The sequence below is a fragment of the Agrilus planipennis genome, unplaced genomic scaffold (assembly GCF_000699045.2).
Source record: "Agrilus planipennis isolate EAB-ADULT unplaced genomic scaffold, Apla_2.0 scaffold20, whole genome shotgun sequence".
Classification (NCBI taxonomy): Eukaryota; Metazoa; Arthropoda; class Insecta; order Coleoptera; family Buprestidae; genus Agrilus; species Agrilus planipennis.
The window spans coordinates 897,981-918,184 of record NW_020439516.1 but is presented as its reverse complement, the minus strand read 5'-3'; the positions used below and the strand labels follow the sequence as shown (position 1 = coordinate 918,184).

Genomic DNA, 20,204 nt, shown 5'->3' with positions numbered 1-20,204 from the left:
TAGGGGGTCAATTTCTTAAGACTGTGAAAGGTGTGACAAAAAAAGGCAGTGGGGGGGGAGCCAATATTAGTAATACAAAAATAGGCGTTGGAAATGTAGAAAATAACTTTATTTTTAGTGAAGCTTAACAATAAAAAAAAATTATTGAAAGAATATTTAATGGTAAAATACCCTAACCGAGCAAAATCTCATTTTTTATGAATTAGGTTACCTACATGAAATTGTAAATAGAATTTTCCTATTCGAAAATGGCATCAACTGAACTTTTTCGATGTTTTTGAATATTCTGCACATACATATAAACATGTACTTTTCATTTAATTATTACTTACAATTAGGCACATTTTAGTTTCAAAAATTACAGTCTTTTAAAAGCATAACTTACCTAAGTAGTGTTCCTGACCATTTTATAACGTCTTCTTCTTCTCTCTCGCAATCTGTTAAGAAAGTCTTCGTGGAAAATTAATTAGAAATTAAAATAATTAAAAAATAGTACAATATTTTATTTAATTTGGTTCAAAATATCAATAGCAATAATTGTAATAATAATAATAGTAGTAGTAAGTAATAATTATTACATAATAACTTCTTTGATAAGGCATCAACAGGTTGCGATTAAACATCAACAAGAATGATAAGAAGTTTATAATAATAGTTCTAAATATTACAATTGTAAACAATTCATCTCGGCGTCTAAACCTACATATTATATAAGCTACTTATCAGCTTGCGTATCATATACCTACTTCTAATACAAATACGATTTGGTGTTGGTTGTGTTAATTATTCAATTAGAAATAGTTATTAATTGTATCACTTACAGCTACTGTAATATAATGAAGTCATAGTTATGTAGGTACTTACAATAAGTGGACAATAAATAATATATTTATTAATAACTACAGTTGTTTTAAAATCAATACTTTTGATTCGTTTAATTGTTAATCAGTTAAATAATCGATAACAAGAAAAGTGAATTGTTTGTTGAATGCCTACAACTAAAAAATATAATTATTATTTGGTCTAGTTTGTGACAAAAGCACATCTTTTTTGTCAGGTAAAACCTAAAATACTATAGCGCAGCAAAGTACAATAGAATTATTTTTATTTTCTATTGTTTTAGTAATAATTTAGCAAAGTCAAATAAATATAATAATAGTAAATACGTGTTGCAGCTAGGTACATCAAGTAAAAAAGAAAATTTTAATATCAAAACTAACAATTTTCTTCTCCGAAATAATAAAATAATACTTTATACAATTTTCATTAATAATAAAAAAAATACCTTCAAATATGTGAATTTACTTAATTCTGAAACGTGAAACGGAAATAAAAGCAAAACTGGTAACTACATTATTTTATGAATAAACAAACAAAATCAGTCCGAATTGCAAAAACGAAGAACAGAACTTAAGAATACTGACCGTCTATCTATCAAGTGCATATAGTTTTACTGACGAACGTAAAGCTTTTATTAATCTTAACAATAATGCTTCTTAGTTTTGTACTTCAATAACAATGCACAGCAAAATAAATTAAAACTAAAGTCACTAATTAGAACAAGAAATTTAAATATTTGATTGAATCAATCAATTTCTTTCAGTAGGTACTAGATAATGATTATGTAATTACAAAAAAAAAAATAGAAAGTGATCAGATACAAATAATTTAGTGCAGTATAATATCGAATAATGATAACAATAATAATGAATAGCACCCTTCGCGTTTCAAGTAAAATTCTAATTACCTACCGATATAGGGTAGAGAGAACGAAAAGTCAATTTACTGAGGGTAACAGACAGAATAAATAGGCGATTTCAATATCTCGTCAACTTCTTGGTTTCTAATCATATCCAGCATCAAATGTTAAGTACTAAATTGACCCAAACAATGTAATTGACAATTAATTCAATTTAAAATTCAAAATCAACTAAATTATGCAAAGTCTGGACCAATAACTTAAAAAATTTGGACAATGGAACCAATGTCAATCCATCAAATTAACACAACGGGTTTGTTTAGTCAGTCAATCAACAGAGGGGGCATGTCAACATAACCCTTCGGCAGAAAAGAAAGAATGAAGTCAAGGGTTCATCTTCTGACACCAGCACATACTGCTATGTAAAAATACACTGTGTTTGGATCAATTTGGTATCATCTAATGTTATATATAATCAAAAACCAGCGAGTTATTAGGCTTTGTAATCGCCCTTTTACTGTATTTACCGCCCTCTATACATTATCAAATAATTTTAAAAGGGTACTCAATAGGTTACCAAAAGAAAAAAACAAAATAACAGTAAACTCCTAAAATTTCTTAAGATTAAGTTTGGATAGTTCTTTCATTAATATACTAATAATACCTTTCGTACTAAAACCGTTATATAGGCGAATATGTATTGTATAATATAATATTAAATTGGTGTTTTAAATAGCCTGAATCATTTGCTTTGGACGTTTTTGAAAAACCACTCGGTAAATTTTCGAAGCTGATTGACCGCGGACTGCGCCTGATCTTGCAACTTTTGATTTTCCTCTTTTAACCTTTTGACTTCGTCTTCGAGACTCAAACGTCTCCTAGTTTCCATGTTAACCCTTGTCTCTAGCTCGGTCAATGTGTTCTGCAATTCGGGCACGCTAGTGCTCGAACTTATCCTGAGACAAACGTCACTGTTACTACTCTTTTACAAAAGTCTCTCTCCAATTTCAAAAATACACAAGTGAGAATACTCACGTGCAACGATGTTTTATAACTACTCAATATAAATATTGGACTTCTCTTTCCCAGTAAATCTTTTTAGAATCCTTTATCGCTAATAAAAGATTTAAATTATTGGTATACGAATTCCGAGGATCATGAGAGACATTTCAACAGTATTATTAATTTGTAATGTAACAAAAATGATAAAACGTAAATTAAATCAGACCCCACACAAACTCAGCGAATAAAAATAAAAACCAATTCCCAATTTTTTGATTTTAATAACAATTAAACTACACGCATTTTGATATCTCATAAAAATAAATAAAATAATAAATAAACACTTTCAGCTACTAAAGGCAACCTTTTTACTAAATAATTCTTCACAAGCTTTGTAGCTACCTATACATATTGCATTTTTGAACAAAAGCTGCTACTTGAATTGACTTTGCCTTCAAATTTTATAACGCCTGATGTGGGACACAGGGGGGTAGAAGAAGTGAAAATCTTTCATTATTAGTGATTGAGAATCACGTAACACGACTTTTTAATGCACAACATATGTCAAAATTCAATTCTCAATTTTTAAACTCTAATCAATGGAAAAAAGAATATCATCAAAACTGAAATACCCCCATTATCTAAAACTCTAAAAATAGTACACGATATCTAACATCGAAACTGTAAAACCAATTTTAATCTGCTTAATGTTCCTTAGAATATTCAATTTCCACCTCACACCACAATACTACCATCACCCACTGCATAAACCATAAAATGTACTTACATTGACGTTATTGAAGCATCCATAGGTCCATCGTCGCTCCACTGACCCGTAGACGCAGCCCCTTTGAGATCACCAACATCTGGCATATTCTCAGACACCTCCATCATCACCCTCGTCGCTGTGTCCACCAAACTAGACCATTCTATGTCGTTGGGCAGAGGAAGGGGAGCATCTGTAGATGATCCCGAAACTTTATTCCCTTTTACTCGTGGTGACAGTCTATCATCTTTCCCTCCTTTAAACTCCACAGGAAGAGGACTGGAAGTGGTACTTGAATTAGATATAACGGTAGCAGGCCGTGCCATTGTCAATATCACTTCCTGCTGCGTCTCTTTGGATAATTTGACAGGTTGCTGGTCACAAACATTCGCAGACGATGACGATTCCTTAATGTTATCAGGATCGATTAGACGAATCAATTCCTCTTGGAACGTGCTCGACGATAGGTTGGCGCTGTTCCTATTGGAAGATCTAGATGTCACTCCTGGACGTAGCTTCGCTTCGCCATTTATGGATCTAGGGCTCTGGTTGCGGCTGTTGATGTGATGTTTGGAGGCACGACGGACCCTAGGAGAAGAGTTTCCACCACTTCCATTGGAGAGTTCATCCTCACTTCCGGCCAGACCGTAAAAGCGGTCACTTGTTACTGAACTATCTGTAGAGTGATTATCGTTTATTACCAAGTTATTTCGAAGTTCGTTGTTCAGTTGTTGGAGCGTTGTGTACTCTGCCACTTTAGGAGCTCTAGAAAAACAATCACAAAGTCTCTCACGTCATTCAGACTTCAACCCACAATAGATTTCACTTACCTGGTAACAACATATTCGATTTCTCGATTCTTGCTGTCGTTTACAACTCCCACTCGATGTCTGCTATTGTCTCGACGTCTAGGTTCGCCCAGGTCATCCCTCAGATGATGCCTACCACTAATTCCATGCTGCTGTTGTTGTTGTTGGTCATCATTTCCCAAATATTTGCAACACTCTTCTGTTTTTAAAAAGTTTCTTCCATCAATCTTGTAACTCGTATCATAGTCATAAGTATTGTTGTGTAAAGCAGCTGTCAGAGGAATGGAGTAATTTGCATGTTGAAGGGGTAAGGAATGACTCACTTGGACCTTAGTATGTTGGGGGCCAAAATGGTTATGAGATTGAGACACCTGCATATGGGACATCGAGTTGTTATTATTATTGGTGTTGATGTTATTATTACTATTGGTGATGTTATTATTATTGTTGTTGTAAGTTCTTTTAGGAGAAGAAGGATAAGTATTTGCTGCGGCTGATGGTTGAACAGTCCTGTTATTTTGTTGTTTGAGGGGTAGCGGAGGTGGAGAACCTAAATCGAGACCTAAACCCTCCTGAAGGATGTCGTACCATTGGTCGTCAGAAAAACCACTCGAAGAGCTTGTCGTTGTGCCCTAAAACAGATGAAACGGATAGTTTTTATGCCCCCCCATGGAAAATAAGTGCAATTTCCATACTTCTCGATTGTTAAATTTTGTAGATTCGTGTCCCAAGAAGGACTTACTGCTACTTCCGGTCCCGTATCCGGAACTGCTGCTTGACCTAGGCGGTGAGAAGCTTCTTTCGTATATCATCTTATGATTACCAGGGACGGCCTTCTGCAATTGGGCTGCCTTCCTACATTTGGTGGAATCGTCCACATTATTGCCATTATTTTCATAATCACTTTCGTAATTGCCTTCGTTGTACTTGCAATTGGGAAGGGTGCAACCCTTACGAGCACCTCCATCAGGTAGAGGGGGTATCACAGTCAATGTCACGAGTAGTGAGGTTTTCAGCAAATCCACCTACATTCAAATGTCGAACGTGAGCAAAAGATGCCGAATGTACCTTAATTATACTTACCATTTGGTCATAAGTTAACGTGGAAACGGCCACTTTGCAAATTTCCACTATCCTAGAGTTTTGTCTGAGCCCCGCCTGCCAGGCTTGACCGGCGCTCTCCACCAGCGTCACAACCCCATCAGGTTGCACATGGAATCCAAGTTGACCCATGATGTTCCTTTTTAGAGACAATTCTTGTACCACAACACCTTGGGTCACTGCTTTGAGTCGTTCCATGATTTCCATGAGTTCATCTCGGTCTCCATTGCCGTCACGCATATGAATGGTTGTGCATTCGCCTTGATGATGGTAGAGACGCAGGCTATTCGTTTGTGGCGACCATCCCAATATCGATTTACAAGGGGTCACAAAAACTATCTGACGAGTCTGTTCCTCAATCAAGACGAGCGTGTCGCTCGAAATGCCGAGGTAACATTCGATTTGCTGAGATTGGCCGTTGTCATCGAGCATCACTTGCCATAAAATGGCACCCCTCTGACACGCGTCGGGAATGAAGCGAGGTCGAATTTTATCTTTCTTTTTGTTGCCAAAAATTGCTGTAACAACAATTAAGAACACACTTAGTCTGATTACCTAGCGAATAAAAACGGATGTGCATACAAAATTTCTGGCCGGTCTCCACTGGAGATGTGGTAGAAAAGTTGGTGACCAAATCTTTCAGGTACTCTTGTCTCGTTCTGGTTGCCATAGTAACAAACTTTTCTGACATATGAGCAGCGTTCTCTGCATTCACCACTTTAGCTAAAAGAAATTCTGCGAATGCTTTGCCTTTAGGGAAGATTGCTCCATCTTTAATCGGTGGACCGAAAACCTGAACGTCTTTCGACCTTAACAAAAGCAAAAAACGATTCGTAGAATTTTCGACATTTCCAGGAAGTCCTGGTGAATTTACCTGCTAACGGCTACACTATAATGCGTATTCTCGGTACACGGGTTGATGGCCCTTACAACAATGAATACGTGTTGAAATTGGGATCGTATGTTCTTGGGGGTAAAGGGCAAGGCACCTGGTTCTTGGAACACTATGGTAACAATATCGTTGCCGATGTGACGCTTCCTTAAAAGCTGTTGGCGATTGTTTGGAGTAAAAGGAAGCATTGTCGAAACGTGGAACATTACCTCGCAGTCTTGATACTGCGCGTAGACCGAATAAAGGCCCGTCGAATCGGCTGAACAACAACGAGAAAAAAATTTAATAAAAACCAAAAAAAAAAAGATAAAGTGGGAATCTTACATTTATTGTCAAGACCAGCCTTATAATTTTCGAAACCCTTTAGTCGCACTTTCTTTCCAATACACTCCAGGAACTCTTGGAATGCTGGACCGGCTTCTTCGTTGTTATACATTTCTTCTTCGGAAGACTGACCGGCCCTACAGTACATCACGCCCACTTTGTAGTGGTTTGTTAGGCCCTGTTCGTCCAATTTTAACAGTTGATCCTCAGTCTGCAAACTCTGGACTCCCAAACGGAGGCAACTTATTTGAATTTCGGGCGCCACATAATCTAATACCTCTTTCACGTTCATCGTCTTACCTGAATCAAAATTCAGACAATGGAAACAGTCCAGGAATGATCAGTTTTCCTCACTTTAGTTTTTGCACGCTTTTGTTTAATGCAGATGCAATCAAAATACTTGAATAAACAATCTATACATTGCGTACAGTACGTTTTTATTTGAATTTAATGACATATTGTTGGCAACAATTTATGCGAATTAATGTGTGCGATAAGGTCTTGCCATTGACAAGGCATATGGAAACAATTTTTTTCCGTGACAGATAAATTTATGAACTTTGTCATTAGGGCATGAAAATGTAAATAGTGCTGGTTAACTACTTGTGATATAATTAATGGTCACTCGGCGTTCTAATTACGCGTTACAGCAAAAATATTATTGTATAATCACTATATCAATAATTTACATTACGGCACTTTATTGGCTTGTAATGACAATAATTAAATTTTAGAACTTTCACTTATTTGAAAATTAGCCAAATAATGTCACCAATAAACTACACAAAGTGAAACAAGAAGTTTATATTGTTAATAAAATGCATTTTATGGTTGCATGAGGATAAGAGGAAACGGAAGTTTTAAGACACGATAATGGCAAAGATGGTCACCAAGCATTAGTAGACATGTTCTTATTTTAAATAAGGCTTTAAAGACTCACCGTTGGAGGGTTTTATATTGGGCACAGCGTCCTCCAGGATGGCTCCCCTGAGTGTAAGCAATTCCGAAGTTCGTATGATCAGTCTGTATTGGTACTGCATTGGAGATGAAGATGTCGTCAAGCCACCGTCCGGGTGAGGGACCTTCTCGCGTCGGATCGAGATTGCAACTGGACCCAGCTGATCGTCCATTCCGAACCAGTTCTGATGTTCTGCAAACAATTACAACATTCTTCTTTGGTTCACATTTCGAACAAGAGCTACATCCACATATTCTATCGATGATTCATCTCGGGGTTGACGTTAATTCAGAATTATAGAAAAAAAAATGACGAGAAGACATTCCACAATTTACAAAAAAGTGAGAGTTTGACCCGCGCTTAGGTACTTACAATTTCAGTAGCTCACTGGTATCTACTATTATATTTTGACCTACAATTTCTGGAGATGATAGGAACAACAATAAATTTTTATCTCTTTACCGAGGAGCAGTTCATTTAAGTAAATTATTCACTAGTATATACAGACTTTATTATCTCGATCTTAACCATGAGGTTATTAAATGTTCTCCTTTCGTTTTTGTTAACTCTTTGGTGTTTTTAAAAATTACTTCCACCAATCAAGTCTCTGGCATACACGAATTGTTTTAAATTACACCTTAAGCCTGCGACTGATTAAAATTAAAACTCGTATGATAACACGTTCAAGATCAAGAAAACGGAGATGACAGAAGAATGGAAAGGGATGTGCAGACAAGACGTATTATTATTATTATAATTACGTATTACATTAATTGTCAACAACGACGCATACCTGCGCCGCAGGAATTCAGAAAGAATGTCGCAGGTATACCATTGCCATTGTGCGGTGGTAGGTACTTACTTATGCACCCATGACCAACTTGGAACGTTTTGGTTGTAAAGAAGTTCACGGTAAATAATAAAAAGCAAGCGAATTCTATACATCATTAAAGACAGTATAACTGCAGGGATAGATATACAGGGGCAAAAGATTAGTATGTTTAGATTTGCAGATGATATAGCAGTTTTATTATTTACCAAGGAGGAGTTAGAGATAGCTTTCAATAAAATGGAAGCGGTATTGACAAAACAGTATTGTATGAAAATAAATAAAAGTAAAACCAAAATGTTGGTATACAAAGGAAGGTCAAGTAGGGAAAGAGCGAATATAAAGATAGGAGACGAAAGATTACAAGAAGTGGCTGATTTTAGGTATCCAGGAAGTCAGATAAATCAGGAAGGAAGGAGTATTAGGGATATAAAGCACAGCATAGCGCAGGGTCGCGTGGCCTTCAATAAAAGGAAGTCAATCCTATGCTTGGGAACGGCTTATTTAGAAATTCGAAAAATATTGTTAAAAGGTATACGATTGCGAAACATGGACGGTGGTCGCTGCGGAAAAGAAAAGGTTAGAAGCGTTCCAAGTGTGGTGTTACAGGCGAATGATAGGAAAAGAGCAAGTATAAAGATAGGAGACGAAAGATTAGAAGAAGTGATTGATTTAAGTATCGAAGAAGTTAGATAAGTCAGGACAGAGGATAGCGCAGGGTCGAGTCGTCTTCAATAAAAACAAGTCACTTCTATGCTCGCGAAAGATTAATTTCGAAATTCGAAAAAGATTGGTAAAGGTGTATGTTTGGAGCGCGGCGCTGTACGGGTGCGAAGCATGGACGGTGAGCGCGGCGGAATAGAAAAAATTAGAAGCGTTCGAAATGTGGTTTTACAGGCGAATGACGAGGATACCGTGGATAGAGAAGGTTAGAAATGAAAAGATATTAGAAAGAATAGGAGAACAGAGGACTCTATGGTAATCAATGAGAAAAAGGCGAGATAGGTTAGTAAAACACCTTCTCAGAGGCAGAAACGGGAGTTAGGAGGGGTAGAGGTAGATCTAGATTAGATTACAGTTCACAAATAGTTAAGGATGTGGGTTATTCTAGCTTTAGGAATATGTGAAGATTAGCTCGGGATAGGAAAGAGTGGAGCTGGAGGTCCAACCAGTTTTAGGACTGACGAACTTATGATGATGATTTGGTATATAAGCACTAAACCAAAATAATACTTATATTCAACTTTGCCGAACTTACAATGCATCATATCCCTTTTTCATGAAGGTATATGTTCGCAATCTCCTTCTAAACTATTGAATCGGCTCTGATAGTTCCTTATCCTGCATGATTAACATATATCAAGAAAAGTTAACGCATTACGCTGTCCTTTTTATTCTTTGTTTTTCAATGATAATGGTGTCCAGCACCTTCGCCATATGTTTTCAGTATATACAAATTTCATTTGTTTATTAATTAAAAAATGAGAATCATTCTTATTAATTATGGAATAAATAACCAANTTTAGATACCTAGGAAGTCAGATAAGTCAGGACGGAAGGAGTAGTAGGGATATAAAGCAGAGGATAGCGCAGGGTCGTGTCGCCTTCAATAAAAAGAAGTCACTTCTATGCTCGCGAACGGTCAATTTATAAATTCGAATAGGATGTTGAAGGTGTATGTTTAGAGCACGGCGCTGTACGGGTGCGAAACATAGACAGTGGGCGCAGCGCAAAAGAAAAGGTTAGAAGCGTTCGAAATGTGGTGTTATAGGCGAATGATGAGGATACCGTGGAGAGATCAGAAATGAAGAGGTATTAGAAAGAATAGAACAAAGGACTCTATGGAAGTCAATAAGAAATAGGCAAGATCAATTGGTAGGACACCTTTTCAAGCATGACGGTCTAGTCAGAGACATATTAGAGGCAGAAACGGGAGTTAGGAGGGGTAGAGGTTGACCTAAATTAGGTTATTGTTCGCAAATAGTTAAGGATGCAGGATGTTCTGGTTTTAGGGAAATGCGAAGATTAGCTCATGATAGGAAAGAGTGGAGATACGTGTCCTACCAGTCTTAGGACCTTATGATGATGAGTATGTACAATGTTATAGACGGCAAATTTTAAGTTTAAGTATAATCGACTTTCACTATACCGTAACAATTTTGTAATAAATAACTCGTTTAAAACACCCCGTATAATAGATACTGTACTTAGTCATGATGCAGTCTCATGGAAGGAAAACGGGGTCACCGACTCCTGCAGAGAAGCAGCTTCTGCACATTCACATATTATCTATCTCTATTACATGCATACGGTTGTAAAATTAAACCTGTAGGTTCACCAAATTGTTACACACAAACATAAATACACTTGTGGGCAATAGGTTAAAAGTGAACAAGTAAATGAGTAAGCCTGATTGCATGTTTAAAAATGTGACTGCGATACAGGCGCCATACTTATAATAACACTAACGGCATTAATTTGCAATGTTTCATTACTTCATGACTTCACCACCAATTGTACAAATGCATGTTATGTATATGTGTCCTGTCGATGAACCTCGAGATCCTTTTAAACGACCCAAATAAGAATCCACAAAATCTAGAGCAAATACGCGGTCATGAAGAGGTACAAGGGAGGTCATGGTACCGAAGATAGAAAAACAGAGATAGTGGAAATTGAGTTGTAATAAAACAACAATTTCGAAAAATGTTAATTTCGTGAACCAACCAAATTCAAATGTATATTCTTCCTGCTGGTACAACTCACAAATCATGGAAAGATCTCTCATGTCTAGTTTAATGACAATTTTGCTGAAAATGTGATACCTACAGTATGGAATAAAATATCTTTTAGTTCTTTGATAATTTCTTCAAATTACACCCCTCGAGATCCTTTTAAACGACCTAAATAAGAATCCATAATATCTAGAGCAAATACGCGGTCATGAAGAGGTACAGGGAGGTCATGGTACCGAAGGTAGAAAAACAGAGATAGTGGAAATTGAATTGTAATAAACCAACAATTTCGAAAAATGGCAATTTTCTCAACCAACCAAATTCAAATGTGATAATTTCTTCAAATTACACCTCACATGACCAAGATTTGTATCTTTTATCAAATCACCTAGCAGTTCCTTCCAAAATATTGAATTACTAAAGGCTATCAGGGATTATCCTGCATCTGAGAAGAAATTTGAGAACTCTACTTTATCAGTATCAAAACTCATTACTATTATATGAAAATTATCACGGCTCTCCATCTATTATAAAACTGTCACAAGAAGTCGTTAATTTGATAACGTTTATGTCTAACTCCGTGCCGATCTGTGTGATAATTAATATACGACAGGATGTTGAACAGCAATTCCAGTTACAGGTCGACGTTCACGTCGTTTTATTGGAGGATGCACAACACTTACTTAAAAAGAAGAAAAATCAGCCACCGAGATTAAAAATGTGTGGGAAAGCAAGTATTTATAATTGCATGTTTCAGAAAGAGAGATGTGATTTATTTGAAATACTTGCATTTAAAATGGAAATACAAAATGAAAAATACCTATTTTTATCTTGCATGTAAATACTTTTTTCAAGAAAGCATTCTGTATTTTATTTAAAATAATTTTCCAAGCGTATTTTCTATTTGTATAATGCAAAATACATTTTTATCACCGATCAAACATTATATAAAATGATGAAAGAACAAATGGAACAAAGAGACATTTCATGAATGCCTTCTAATTCTTTAACTGAAGAGATCCCAAAAAATTCTAAACTGCTTGGAAATGGATAATCTAAAATATTGGATCGATATTGTTTTCCGGATTCAGTGTTATGGTCCATGGAATTTTGAAGTTCCAAATTGATATCAGCAGCTGCCAAATCACCGCTTATTGTACCTTCAGCTAGCAACTACGAATGTATACGAATTACAACAAAACAGCCCGCAAAACAAATCGAATAGAATAGATACACGCCAGTTGTGAAAAATTGAAAATTACAAGAAATTACAGGTAGGACGAAGGAAGCTGGCGAGCGGTCGCGCAGGTATTTGCCCATTTATGACTTATTTGGTTAAGTCACTTGGAACCGATACACAAATAAGCTTTCAGTAGGCGTAAATTATAGTATTAATACAGATAGGACAGTAGCGTACTAGAAAATAATGTAGAAACATAACTTACCAAAAAGAAAAACAAACCTATTGCTTTTGTTTTATAGTTAGTTTTCACATTCATACCGGCGTAGTCCGGAGAGACTGCCCGGCCACCAGCATTAGTGGCTGATGGGGATGAAACACCCGAAAGTTTTTTTTGTATATAAACGTGAAATGTATGTATGCATGTTATTTTAATTAAAACGATATTGGTCATATTTTGACCAATCCTGAAGGACAAATTTAGATTAGAGTGACTTTTGTTCTCTATCTTCCTGCATCTAAGAAGCCTTTGTATGGCAAGACAACTGTAGTGAAAAATATACAAAAGTTGCTTCACGATGAAATTGTTGTGTTTCTTATTTATTATAAGTAGGTACATGATTTTCTATATTACAAGTTTACTAATTTAATGTGCTATTACCAAAACATACACACGTATCAGATTGGTTCCTGCAAACCATGTTACAATAAATCCAATTGGGCATGGAGTTCAATTCAAGTTGCATTTTCTTTATAATTATGGATTTTATATAACAAATGGTATCCGCCCTAACTTTACACACATTTCTTTTAAATCTGACATAGTTGAATAAAATAAAGTATGGAAAAAGTTTAAAAGCCCCTATCTATTATCGTTGTTTCGGCATATGTAATGTAATGAGCGCATATTTCATTTCTGTATCCCCTTATCATTAATTCGATTAAAATAACCAATATAAACCAGTTATCTCTGTCATAAAAACTTAAGCATTGTACCTATTTACTAAAAATACAAATGTTCATAAAATTTTCCAATTCCCAGTACAGAGACGCATGTTTAAGAAGAAATTAACAGCCGGAACAAATTAACCCATCTTCAAGTTAAATCCATTGTATATTAAACACGTCTCTCTAACATAATCCATAGACCAGGGAAGATGGAAGTTATTCCGAAACTAAATAAAGATTTTCAGAAGTAAACATATTAACAGAAACCCAGGCGCAGCGCGCACGTGTGCTAAAAACATACATACAGAACATTCGGCTTAACGAGGGCTTAGGCACTACCAAGTTTTCCTTTCTTGTTCCTGTTAATGAAAGGAAAACTATAAATAGGTTCTCGTAACCTTCCTCTACCGTATTTATTTGAACCAACGAACGCTTCCCCGTTGTAAATTTCTGAATGTCGAAAGACTGGGTAACCGAGAATAAAAATTAACTCGTCCATTCATAGTTTCTTTGCCGGTAGCCATTGAAAAACTTGCCGGGAAATTCTCATTGAAATCAATGTTAACTAATTTTTAAAAGCGGTAAAAACCTCAACGAAAAAATGATTCTATAAACTGCCCAAATAGATTTTTTTGTCAAACTCCAGTGAAAAACAACCGCGACAGATAGTTATCATGAACAGGAAGACTCTTTCCTATCCTGAGCTAATCATCACATTTCCCTAAAAGTAGGGTATCCCACAACCCTAACTATTTGTGAACAATAATCTAATCGACAGACAGTAGATGGGTACTGTATTATGAAAATAATGATTTAAAAAATAAAAACTATACAAAATTCCATTTAAACTTGTACCATGAAGTCGATTATCCTTACGATTAAAAACGGAATATCTCTACATTTGTTTCGTGATTTAGGACAAACAAATAAATTTAAAAACATTTATGCCTACAACACTTTTTTTATTTTGTATTCTTTAGTATTGTATTGTTTTATTCTTTTTTCAAAATGAGTGAGAAATTTACCATTTAATTACGAAAATATCACATCGTGACTCACCTCTACCCAGGAAGTATCTTCTGTAATAGAGCGCACCCTGATCGACGCTCTCGATGGGTCTCGGTAATCTTTGGTAGGGGCATGTGGAATGTCGCCAGTGGGTTTCGCCGATCGGGAATTCCAACACGGCCACACCGTATGCCAGCGGCGGCCTGTGAAGGGGCTTCTTATTTTGACCAGATCCACTCGAACTACCACCACCACCACCACCATAATGGTACCGATAATTGCTATCACTGGAGCAAGGCACTCGCGTCAAACTAACTACCCGTTCCTCTTCGCCACCTATTTCGTTCCTGAAGAAAGGACAACTCTCCACCATGTCGTTACTTTTACCATCGCCATAATCCTCTTCGTCGGCGGCGGAAGAACTGCCACCTCCCTCGGGGGTCGAAGATCGCGCGATCATGGAAGCGGCAGACGCGCCCGTCGTCGTATTCCGACGTTTCGCGAGCAAATTCTTCCGGATTCGAACCGCATAACTCAAATTCGTCGTCAAAGATTGACAATCGTAATGGACGAAAGCACGACGTCTTTGGATCTCTTCCGCTTCCGCAATGAGCGCACTCGCGGCCGCAGAAGACGTCGACGTCGACATCGTCGACGTGTTGACGACGCTGTCATCGAAAGCGTGCCGATAGTGGTTGCTGTGATGGTGATTGTAGTGATGATTGTTCAATTTGACCGACCCTCCACCGTTTACGTTTCCAGAGCCCCATATTTTCGATAGTTTGACGCGAAACTTGGGGCTCTGGGGCGTCAACTGATGCGTACTGCCAGACGTTTCGTCGCCCGCCAAGGAATTTGTGGCGTTCTCGGCCGCAGGAGCAGCGTCAACCTTCGCAAACAACAAGGAAACTCATAAAATCAAATGAGAACATTTTCCCATAGAATGATTCACACAATCTGGGTAATCAAATCAAATCAAATCAAGTATAATACGTAGTGACTTTATGTCTAAACGAATTCAATTCAGTAAAACAATTTGGAAATGATATCATTGTGGTCAGATGTGAGATTGAAAAAATAGGAATGAGTAGATTCATGGAACTCCCAGAATGAATATCAGAAGAATTCCTCTTTGAACATGAAGCAGTCTAATAATGAGATAAGATAGTAATAAAAGCACTGAAATCAAAATCAAATCATTCTCTTTAGATTGTGGAAGGCGCCAAAAGACTTAAAGAATTAATCCTCACATTAATTTGATCATTTCTATATGAGACTTTACAAGAAACACTTTTCACTTATACACTTATCAATAAAGCAATTTTTTAACACATACCTTTCCTTTAAGATATTCCGCAGGTCCTGGGCTTCTTTGATCGGTACCAATGGCGTTCAAAACTGTTGGTCGATAGTCTTGCAGCATAGCAAAGAACGAATCGCTATTTCCCGCTATCGGAAGAGGACGATCTCTTTCAATAACATCGATGGATCCGTGACTGCCGTATTCTCTTTTTAACGACGAGGAACACGAAGACGCGGTAGATCGTCCTTGATGATGATGATCTAAAAGTTCGAGGCTCGAATTGCTACGGTACAGAAGGTCCGGAACCACCACGTGTTTGCGTTGATTTCCCGAACTGAAGCAAATTGAAAATATTCAAGTAAGTAACTTCTCCATGAGCCACGGACTCGAACGGAATAAATCAAAAATTAGAAGAAAAAAAACAATGAGCTGGCGTTCTTGTGATGTGAGTGTTGTTACAATTGAAATTTAAGTTTACTTAGCAACACTATCGTGTCCGATAGTATTTTATCTCTGGCTTCAGCAAACAATTTTACTTCTTGGTACGCTCTTGTGCATAAGTAGTATTATTGTTTCACAACTGTTTTATTTGACATTGGATCTTGATTCTTGGTATTCCAATTTATTTTATTTTTATCCACGACCCTGTTATAAAATGGTATCATTGTTGACTTACATGTTGTGATGGTGAATGTGATGCCTGTCGTTGTACGAAGCTCTGGTGGTTGACAGGGATGATGGTGCGTGATGATGATGATGATGAGTGGTTGCGTTATTGGTGCTGGTGGTGGTAGAAGTGGTTAAGCCTGCTTTGGCACGCGCACGCTGCAGGTGGTTGTTGTAATACTCAACGGCTTGGACGGTTCGTTCCCTGGTACGATTAGTAGACGAAGATGGTATCAAGGAGGAAGGGGAAGCTCGCGGGGGCGCGGGCCCACATTCTTCTAAGCCGATCATCCCATCATGCTGCAACAATCAGAAAAAAAGCTAAATGAAATCCCAAAGCATTAGTAGAACTAGGTTCAAAAGATTTTATTTCTTTGTACAATTCTTAAGGAGCATACCAAGAATGCTGTACAGTTCTTAAAATATTTGTACGGAACTAAATCCCTTAGAGTTCTTCAGTTAATCTATTAAGCTTTGAAGAATATCTCCAACACTTCCCAAAACATTATTTATACATCCAGATCAAAAAATATGAAGAATTTCACAGTTCTCCATGAGATACGTACAAAAAGCGACTCACTTATGATTTTAGTGCGATAACAAAAAATTTAACCGTTGGTAACACTTGACAAATTAGAGAAAACGTTTAATTGTCGGTTACAGAGTGACTTCCTGTCTCTTGGTCAAATGGTATCGTTTTTGTCTCTTCCACGATGTCGCGCGTTCCATCAAAATGATGATGAAAGTTAATACGGAATTAGTTACTTAACCATTAGCCACCGACCACAACAGTTGCAGTTAAACAAGAAATGTGATTATTAACAACAGGTTGAACGATGATAGAACAAAAACCAAATTTTACAGGGCGTTCGAAATTCGACAGACTTCTTTCTCACTTAAAAGAGATTTATACCTAAAAAAATGAAGTGGACGTGACCAATAACGTATCTCTAACTACGCCCCGGATGAAAAACTGAATAAAATCGAGCAATTGTTTCCGACCGTTCGTCCATCATAAGGACCGGTCACAATAAAACGCATACAGACACGTACCAACATATATTTACGTCAGAGATCGCACATTGCATTGTTTATGGCACGCACATATACTTGTAATGGTGGAGATCCAGATACAAAAGTACATGCTAATACAGCAAAACCGGATGCGGGCTTGGTAAGTCACAATTTATTGGAGCGTTACAGGGTCAAATAAGTTGTTACATTATTATTATTATTATTATTGTATTTATATTGGGCACTACGTGAAAGAAATTTGAATATGTATGGGAGTTTTCATGAGAAAGGATGTAAAATCCTTATAGAGCTTGTGAAAATTCTCCAGTGATGCAGGAGAATCAGTACCTACAAGTCGAACCCCACTAAACGTAAACAAACCGAAGAAACTAACCATCACCTCAACTTTTAAACTGTAGATGATACGCAATCTTAAATTATTTTAACTTAACGACTTACATACATCGAAGACAGTACAACTGTAGGTATAGATATACAGGGGCAAAAGATTAGTATGCCTAGATTTGCAGATGATATAGCAGTATTAGCATCTAGCAAGGAGGAGTTAGAAATAGTTTTAAATAAAATGGAAGCAGTATTGACAAAACAGTACAGTATGCAAGGGAAGAAAAAGTAGGGAAAGAGCAAATTTAAAGATACGAGTCAGGATGTAAGAAGTAGGAAGGATAGCAGAGGATAGCGCAGGGTCGTGTCGCTTTCAATAAAAAGAAGTCACTTCTATCCTCGCGAACGATTATTTTAGAAATTCGAAAAAAATTGTTAAAGGTGTATGTTTAGAGCGCAGCGCTGTACGGATTCGAATCATGGGCAGTGGGCGCGGCGGAAAAAAAGGTTAGAAGCGTTCCAGATGTGGTGTTACAGGCGAATGATGAGGATACCGTGGATAGAGAAGGTTAGAAATGAAGAGGTATTAGAAAGAATAGGAGAACAGAGGACTCTGTGGAAGTCAATAAGAAATAGGCGAGATAGGTTGGTAGGACACCTTCTTAGGCATGAAGGTCTAATCAGAGAGATATTAGAGGCAGAAACAGGAGTTAAGAGGAGTAGAGGTAAACCTAGATTAGATTACTGTTCACAAATAATTAAGGATAGTTTTGGGGAAATGCGAAAATTAGCTCAAAATAGGAAAGAGTGGAGGTTTATGTCTTAGGACTGACGACCATATCATGATGATGAACAACTTACAGCTATTTACTGAGGGTGATTTCTGTATGAAGCTTAAATAACCCTGTCTCATTTATAATAAAATTGGTCTCTGACTATGAAAGTAAAACAGTGAAAAACTGACTGCCAAAGTTAAAGAATTCAAGACTTTTCATCTTATGTAAGTAATTTTAGATGACATCAGAATTATACCTACATGGTACCCAGCAATGTGTCCACTTTTATTATTTTCTTATGCCAACAAACAAAACGATGAAAGTGAACAGTTAAATATTCATATGAAATATGTATTTTGTAAACATTTACAGTAATAATAACTACTTTAGAAACAGTATATTATTATTGATCCTGTTTTATCTGTTCGGTCAAGCATCAACATTACCACGCATGAATACAAATCACCTGTTGGTGACTAATAAGTAAATTTCGTTTAATGTATGATTCACACGCAACGCCACCCGCAAATATAAAAGTTTAATAGGCAGCCTGACTTTTTCTACTTTATTGCATTTTGTATGTTGGCAATCTTGGAACATTTTTCTGAATAATATTAAGACGAAATGTAGCTACCATCAGTGGGTACCAACTACAGTAATCAGACTGGGACATAAGAACTAACAAAGAAATATATAAAATAAGGATTTCCAGGATTAAAGCAGAAATAAAAAAAAAAAAACAAAAAACAATTTTCACTTAATATTTTTACTTTATACGAGGTATATTCAAAAAGTATCTGGAAGGGTCATTACTGGTGACGAATCATGGATATGATTCGTATGATGGTTATGACGTGGAAACCAAAGCTCAATCGTCCCAATGGAAGCTACCGCACGAGAAAACACTGAAAAAGCGCGCCATGTTACGTCGAATGTGAAGGTTTTGCTTACAGTTTTCTTCGATTGCAGGGACGTGGTGCATCAATAGTACTTGCCACAGAGTAGAACGGTCAATAAAGAATATTACCTGCAAGTTATGCGCAATTTACTCGACGCAATGCACCATGATAACGCCCCTGGTCATACATCGCTGCTTATGCGCGAATTTTTGGCCAAAAACAACACACTAATAATGCTGCAGCCACCGTATTCCCTAGATCTGGTCCCCTGGTACTTTTTCTTGTTCGCGAAACTGAGGAGGCCCATGGAAGAACGACGCTCCGCTACGACTGAGGAGATAAAGACGACATCGAACGGGATTCACATATCATTTTCTTTTCCATCCCGCAACATTAACCTTTGTTAAATTAATGATTAGTAATTAGATACGCACACATGGATCTCTTGGAGGGTTTAAGAAAAAAAGGCCTGGTCGGAAATTATTTAGTGGGACCCGGTTTTTGTGGTACAATAAAACAGCTTATGTAGACACTAGTAATGTTATTAGAAATTACATATTGAATACAGAAATAAGTAATAATTTAACTTTGAATCCTCGTCTTGCATTTCCCTCAACGAGTACTTCCTATTACAGAATCCAAATTGAGCATTCTGATATATTAATGTCAAGGATACAAAAATTATTGAGTGTTAACTAAATAAGCTCGGTGAGATCCTTTAACAAGTTTTGAAGAACTCATGGCACGTTATACATACAGAAAAACAATCCCAATAAACTGTAGTACACGGGCAAAATTGTTTATCATATTGTATACGGTCACAAACTCTAAATAATGCAATACATGTTTGAAAAATCACGATTTGTGAAACTATATAACCAGCTTCTTTTAGATCTGTGCTGAAAACTTCTGATTATTTCATCATAGAAATAGTAACACTGAATTTCAAA

The 20,204-nt window shown here is 36.8% G+C and overlaps 1 protein-coding gene across 4 annotated transcripts in view; it reads right to left on the bottom strand.

Annotated features, from left to right (window-relative positions):
• Positions 1 to 630: 630 nt before the first annotated feature.
• Positions 631 to 20,204, bottom strand: part of LOC108738443 (signal-induced proliferation-associated 1-like protein 1) — an 84,026-nt gene continuing 64,452 nt past the window's right edge. For 3 of the 4 annotated variants that reach the window (XM_018471853.2, XM_018471855.2, XM_018471854.2), the window contains 12 exons: positions 16,231 to 16,520; positions 15,588 to 15,888; positions 14,303 to 15,140; positions 7,534 to 7,743; positions 6,594 to 6,893; positions 6,252 to 6,528; positions 5,960 to 6,186; positions 5,360 to 5,895; positions 4,972 to 5,301; positions 4,298 to 4,908; positions 3,489 to 4,232; positions 631 to 2,655 (listed from right to left, as the gene is read on the bottom strand). In XM_018471853.2, the coding sequence (XP_018327355.1) occupies positions 2,442 to 2,655; positions 3,489 to 4,232; positions 4,298 to 4,908; positions 4,972 to 5,301; positions 5,360 to 5,895; positions 5,960 to 6,186; positions 6,252 to 6,528; positions 6,594 to 6,893; positions 7,534 to 7,743; positions 14,303 to 15,140; positions 15,588 to 15,888; positions 16,231 to 16,520 (4,878 nt within the window). In that variant the 3' untranslated portion in view covers positions 631 to 2,441. Of the gene's footprint in view, positions 2,814 to 3,488; positions 4,233 to 4,297; positions 4,909 to 4,971; positions 5,302 to 5,359; positions 5,896 to 5,959; positions 6,187 to 6,251; positions 6,529 to 6,593; positions 6,894 to 7,533; positions 7,744 to 14,302; positions 15,141 to 15,587; positions 15,889 to 16,230; positions 16,521 to 20,204 lie in introns of all 4 variants that reach the window. The other variant, XM_018471856.2, reaches the window with a different exon arrangement.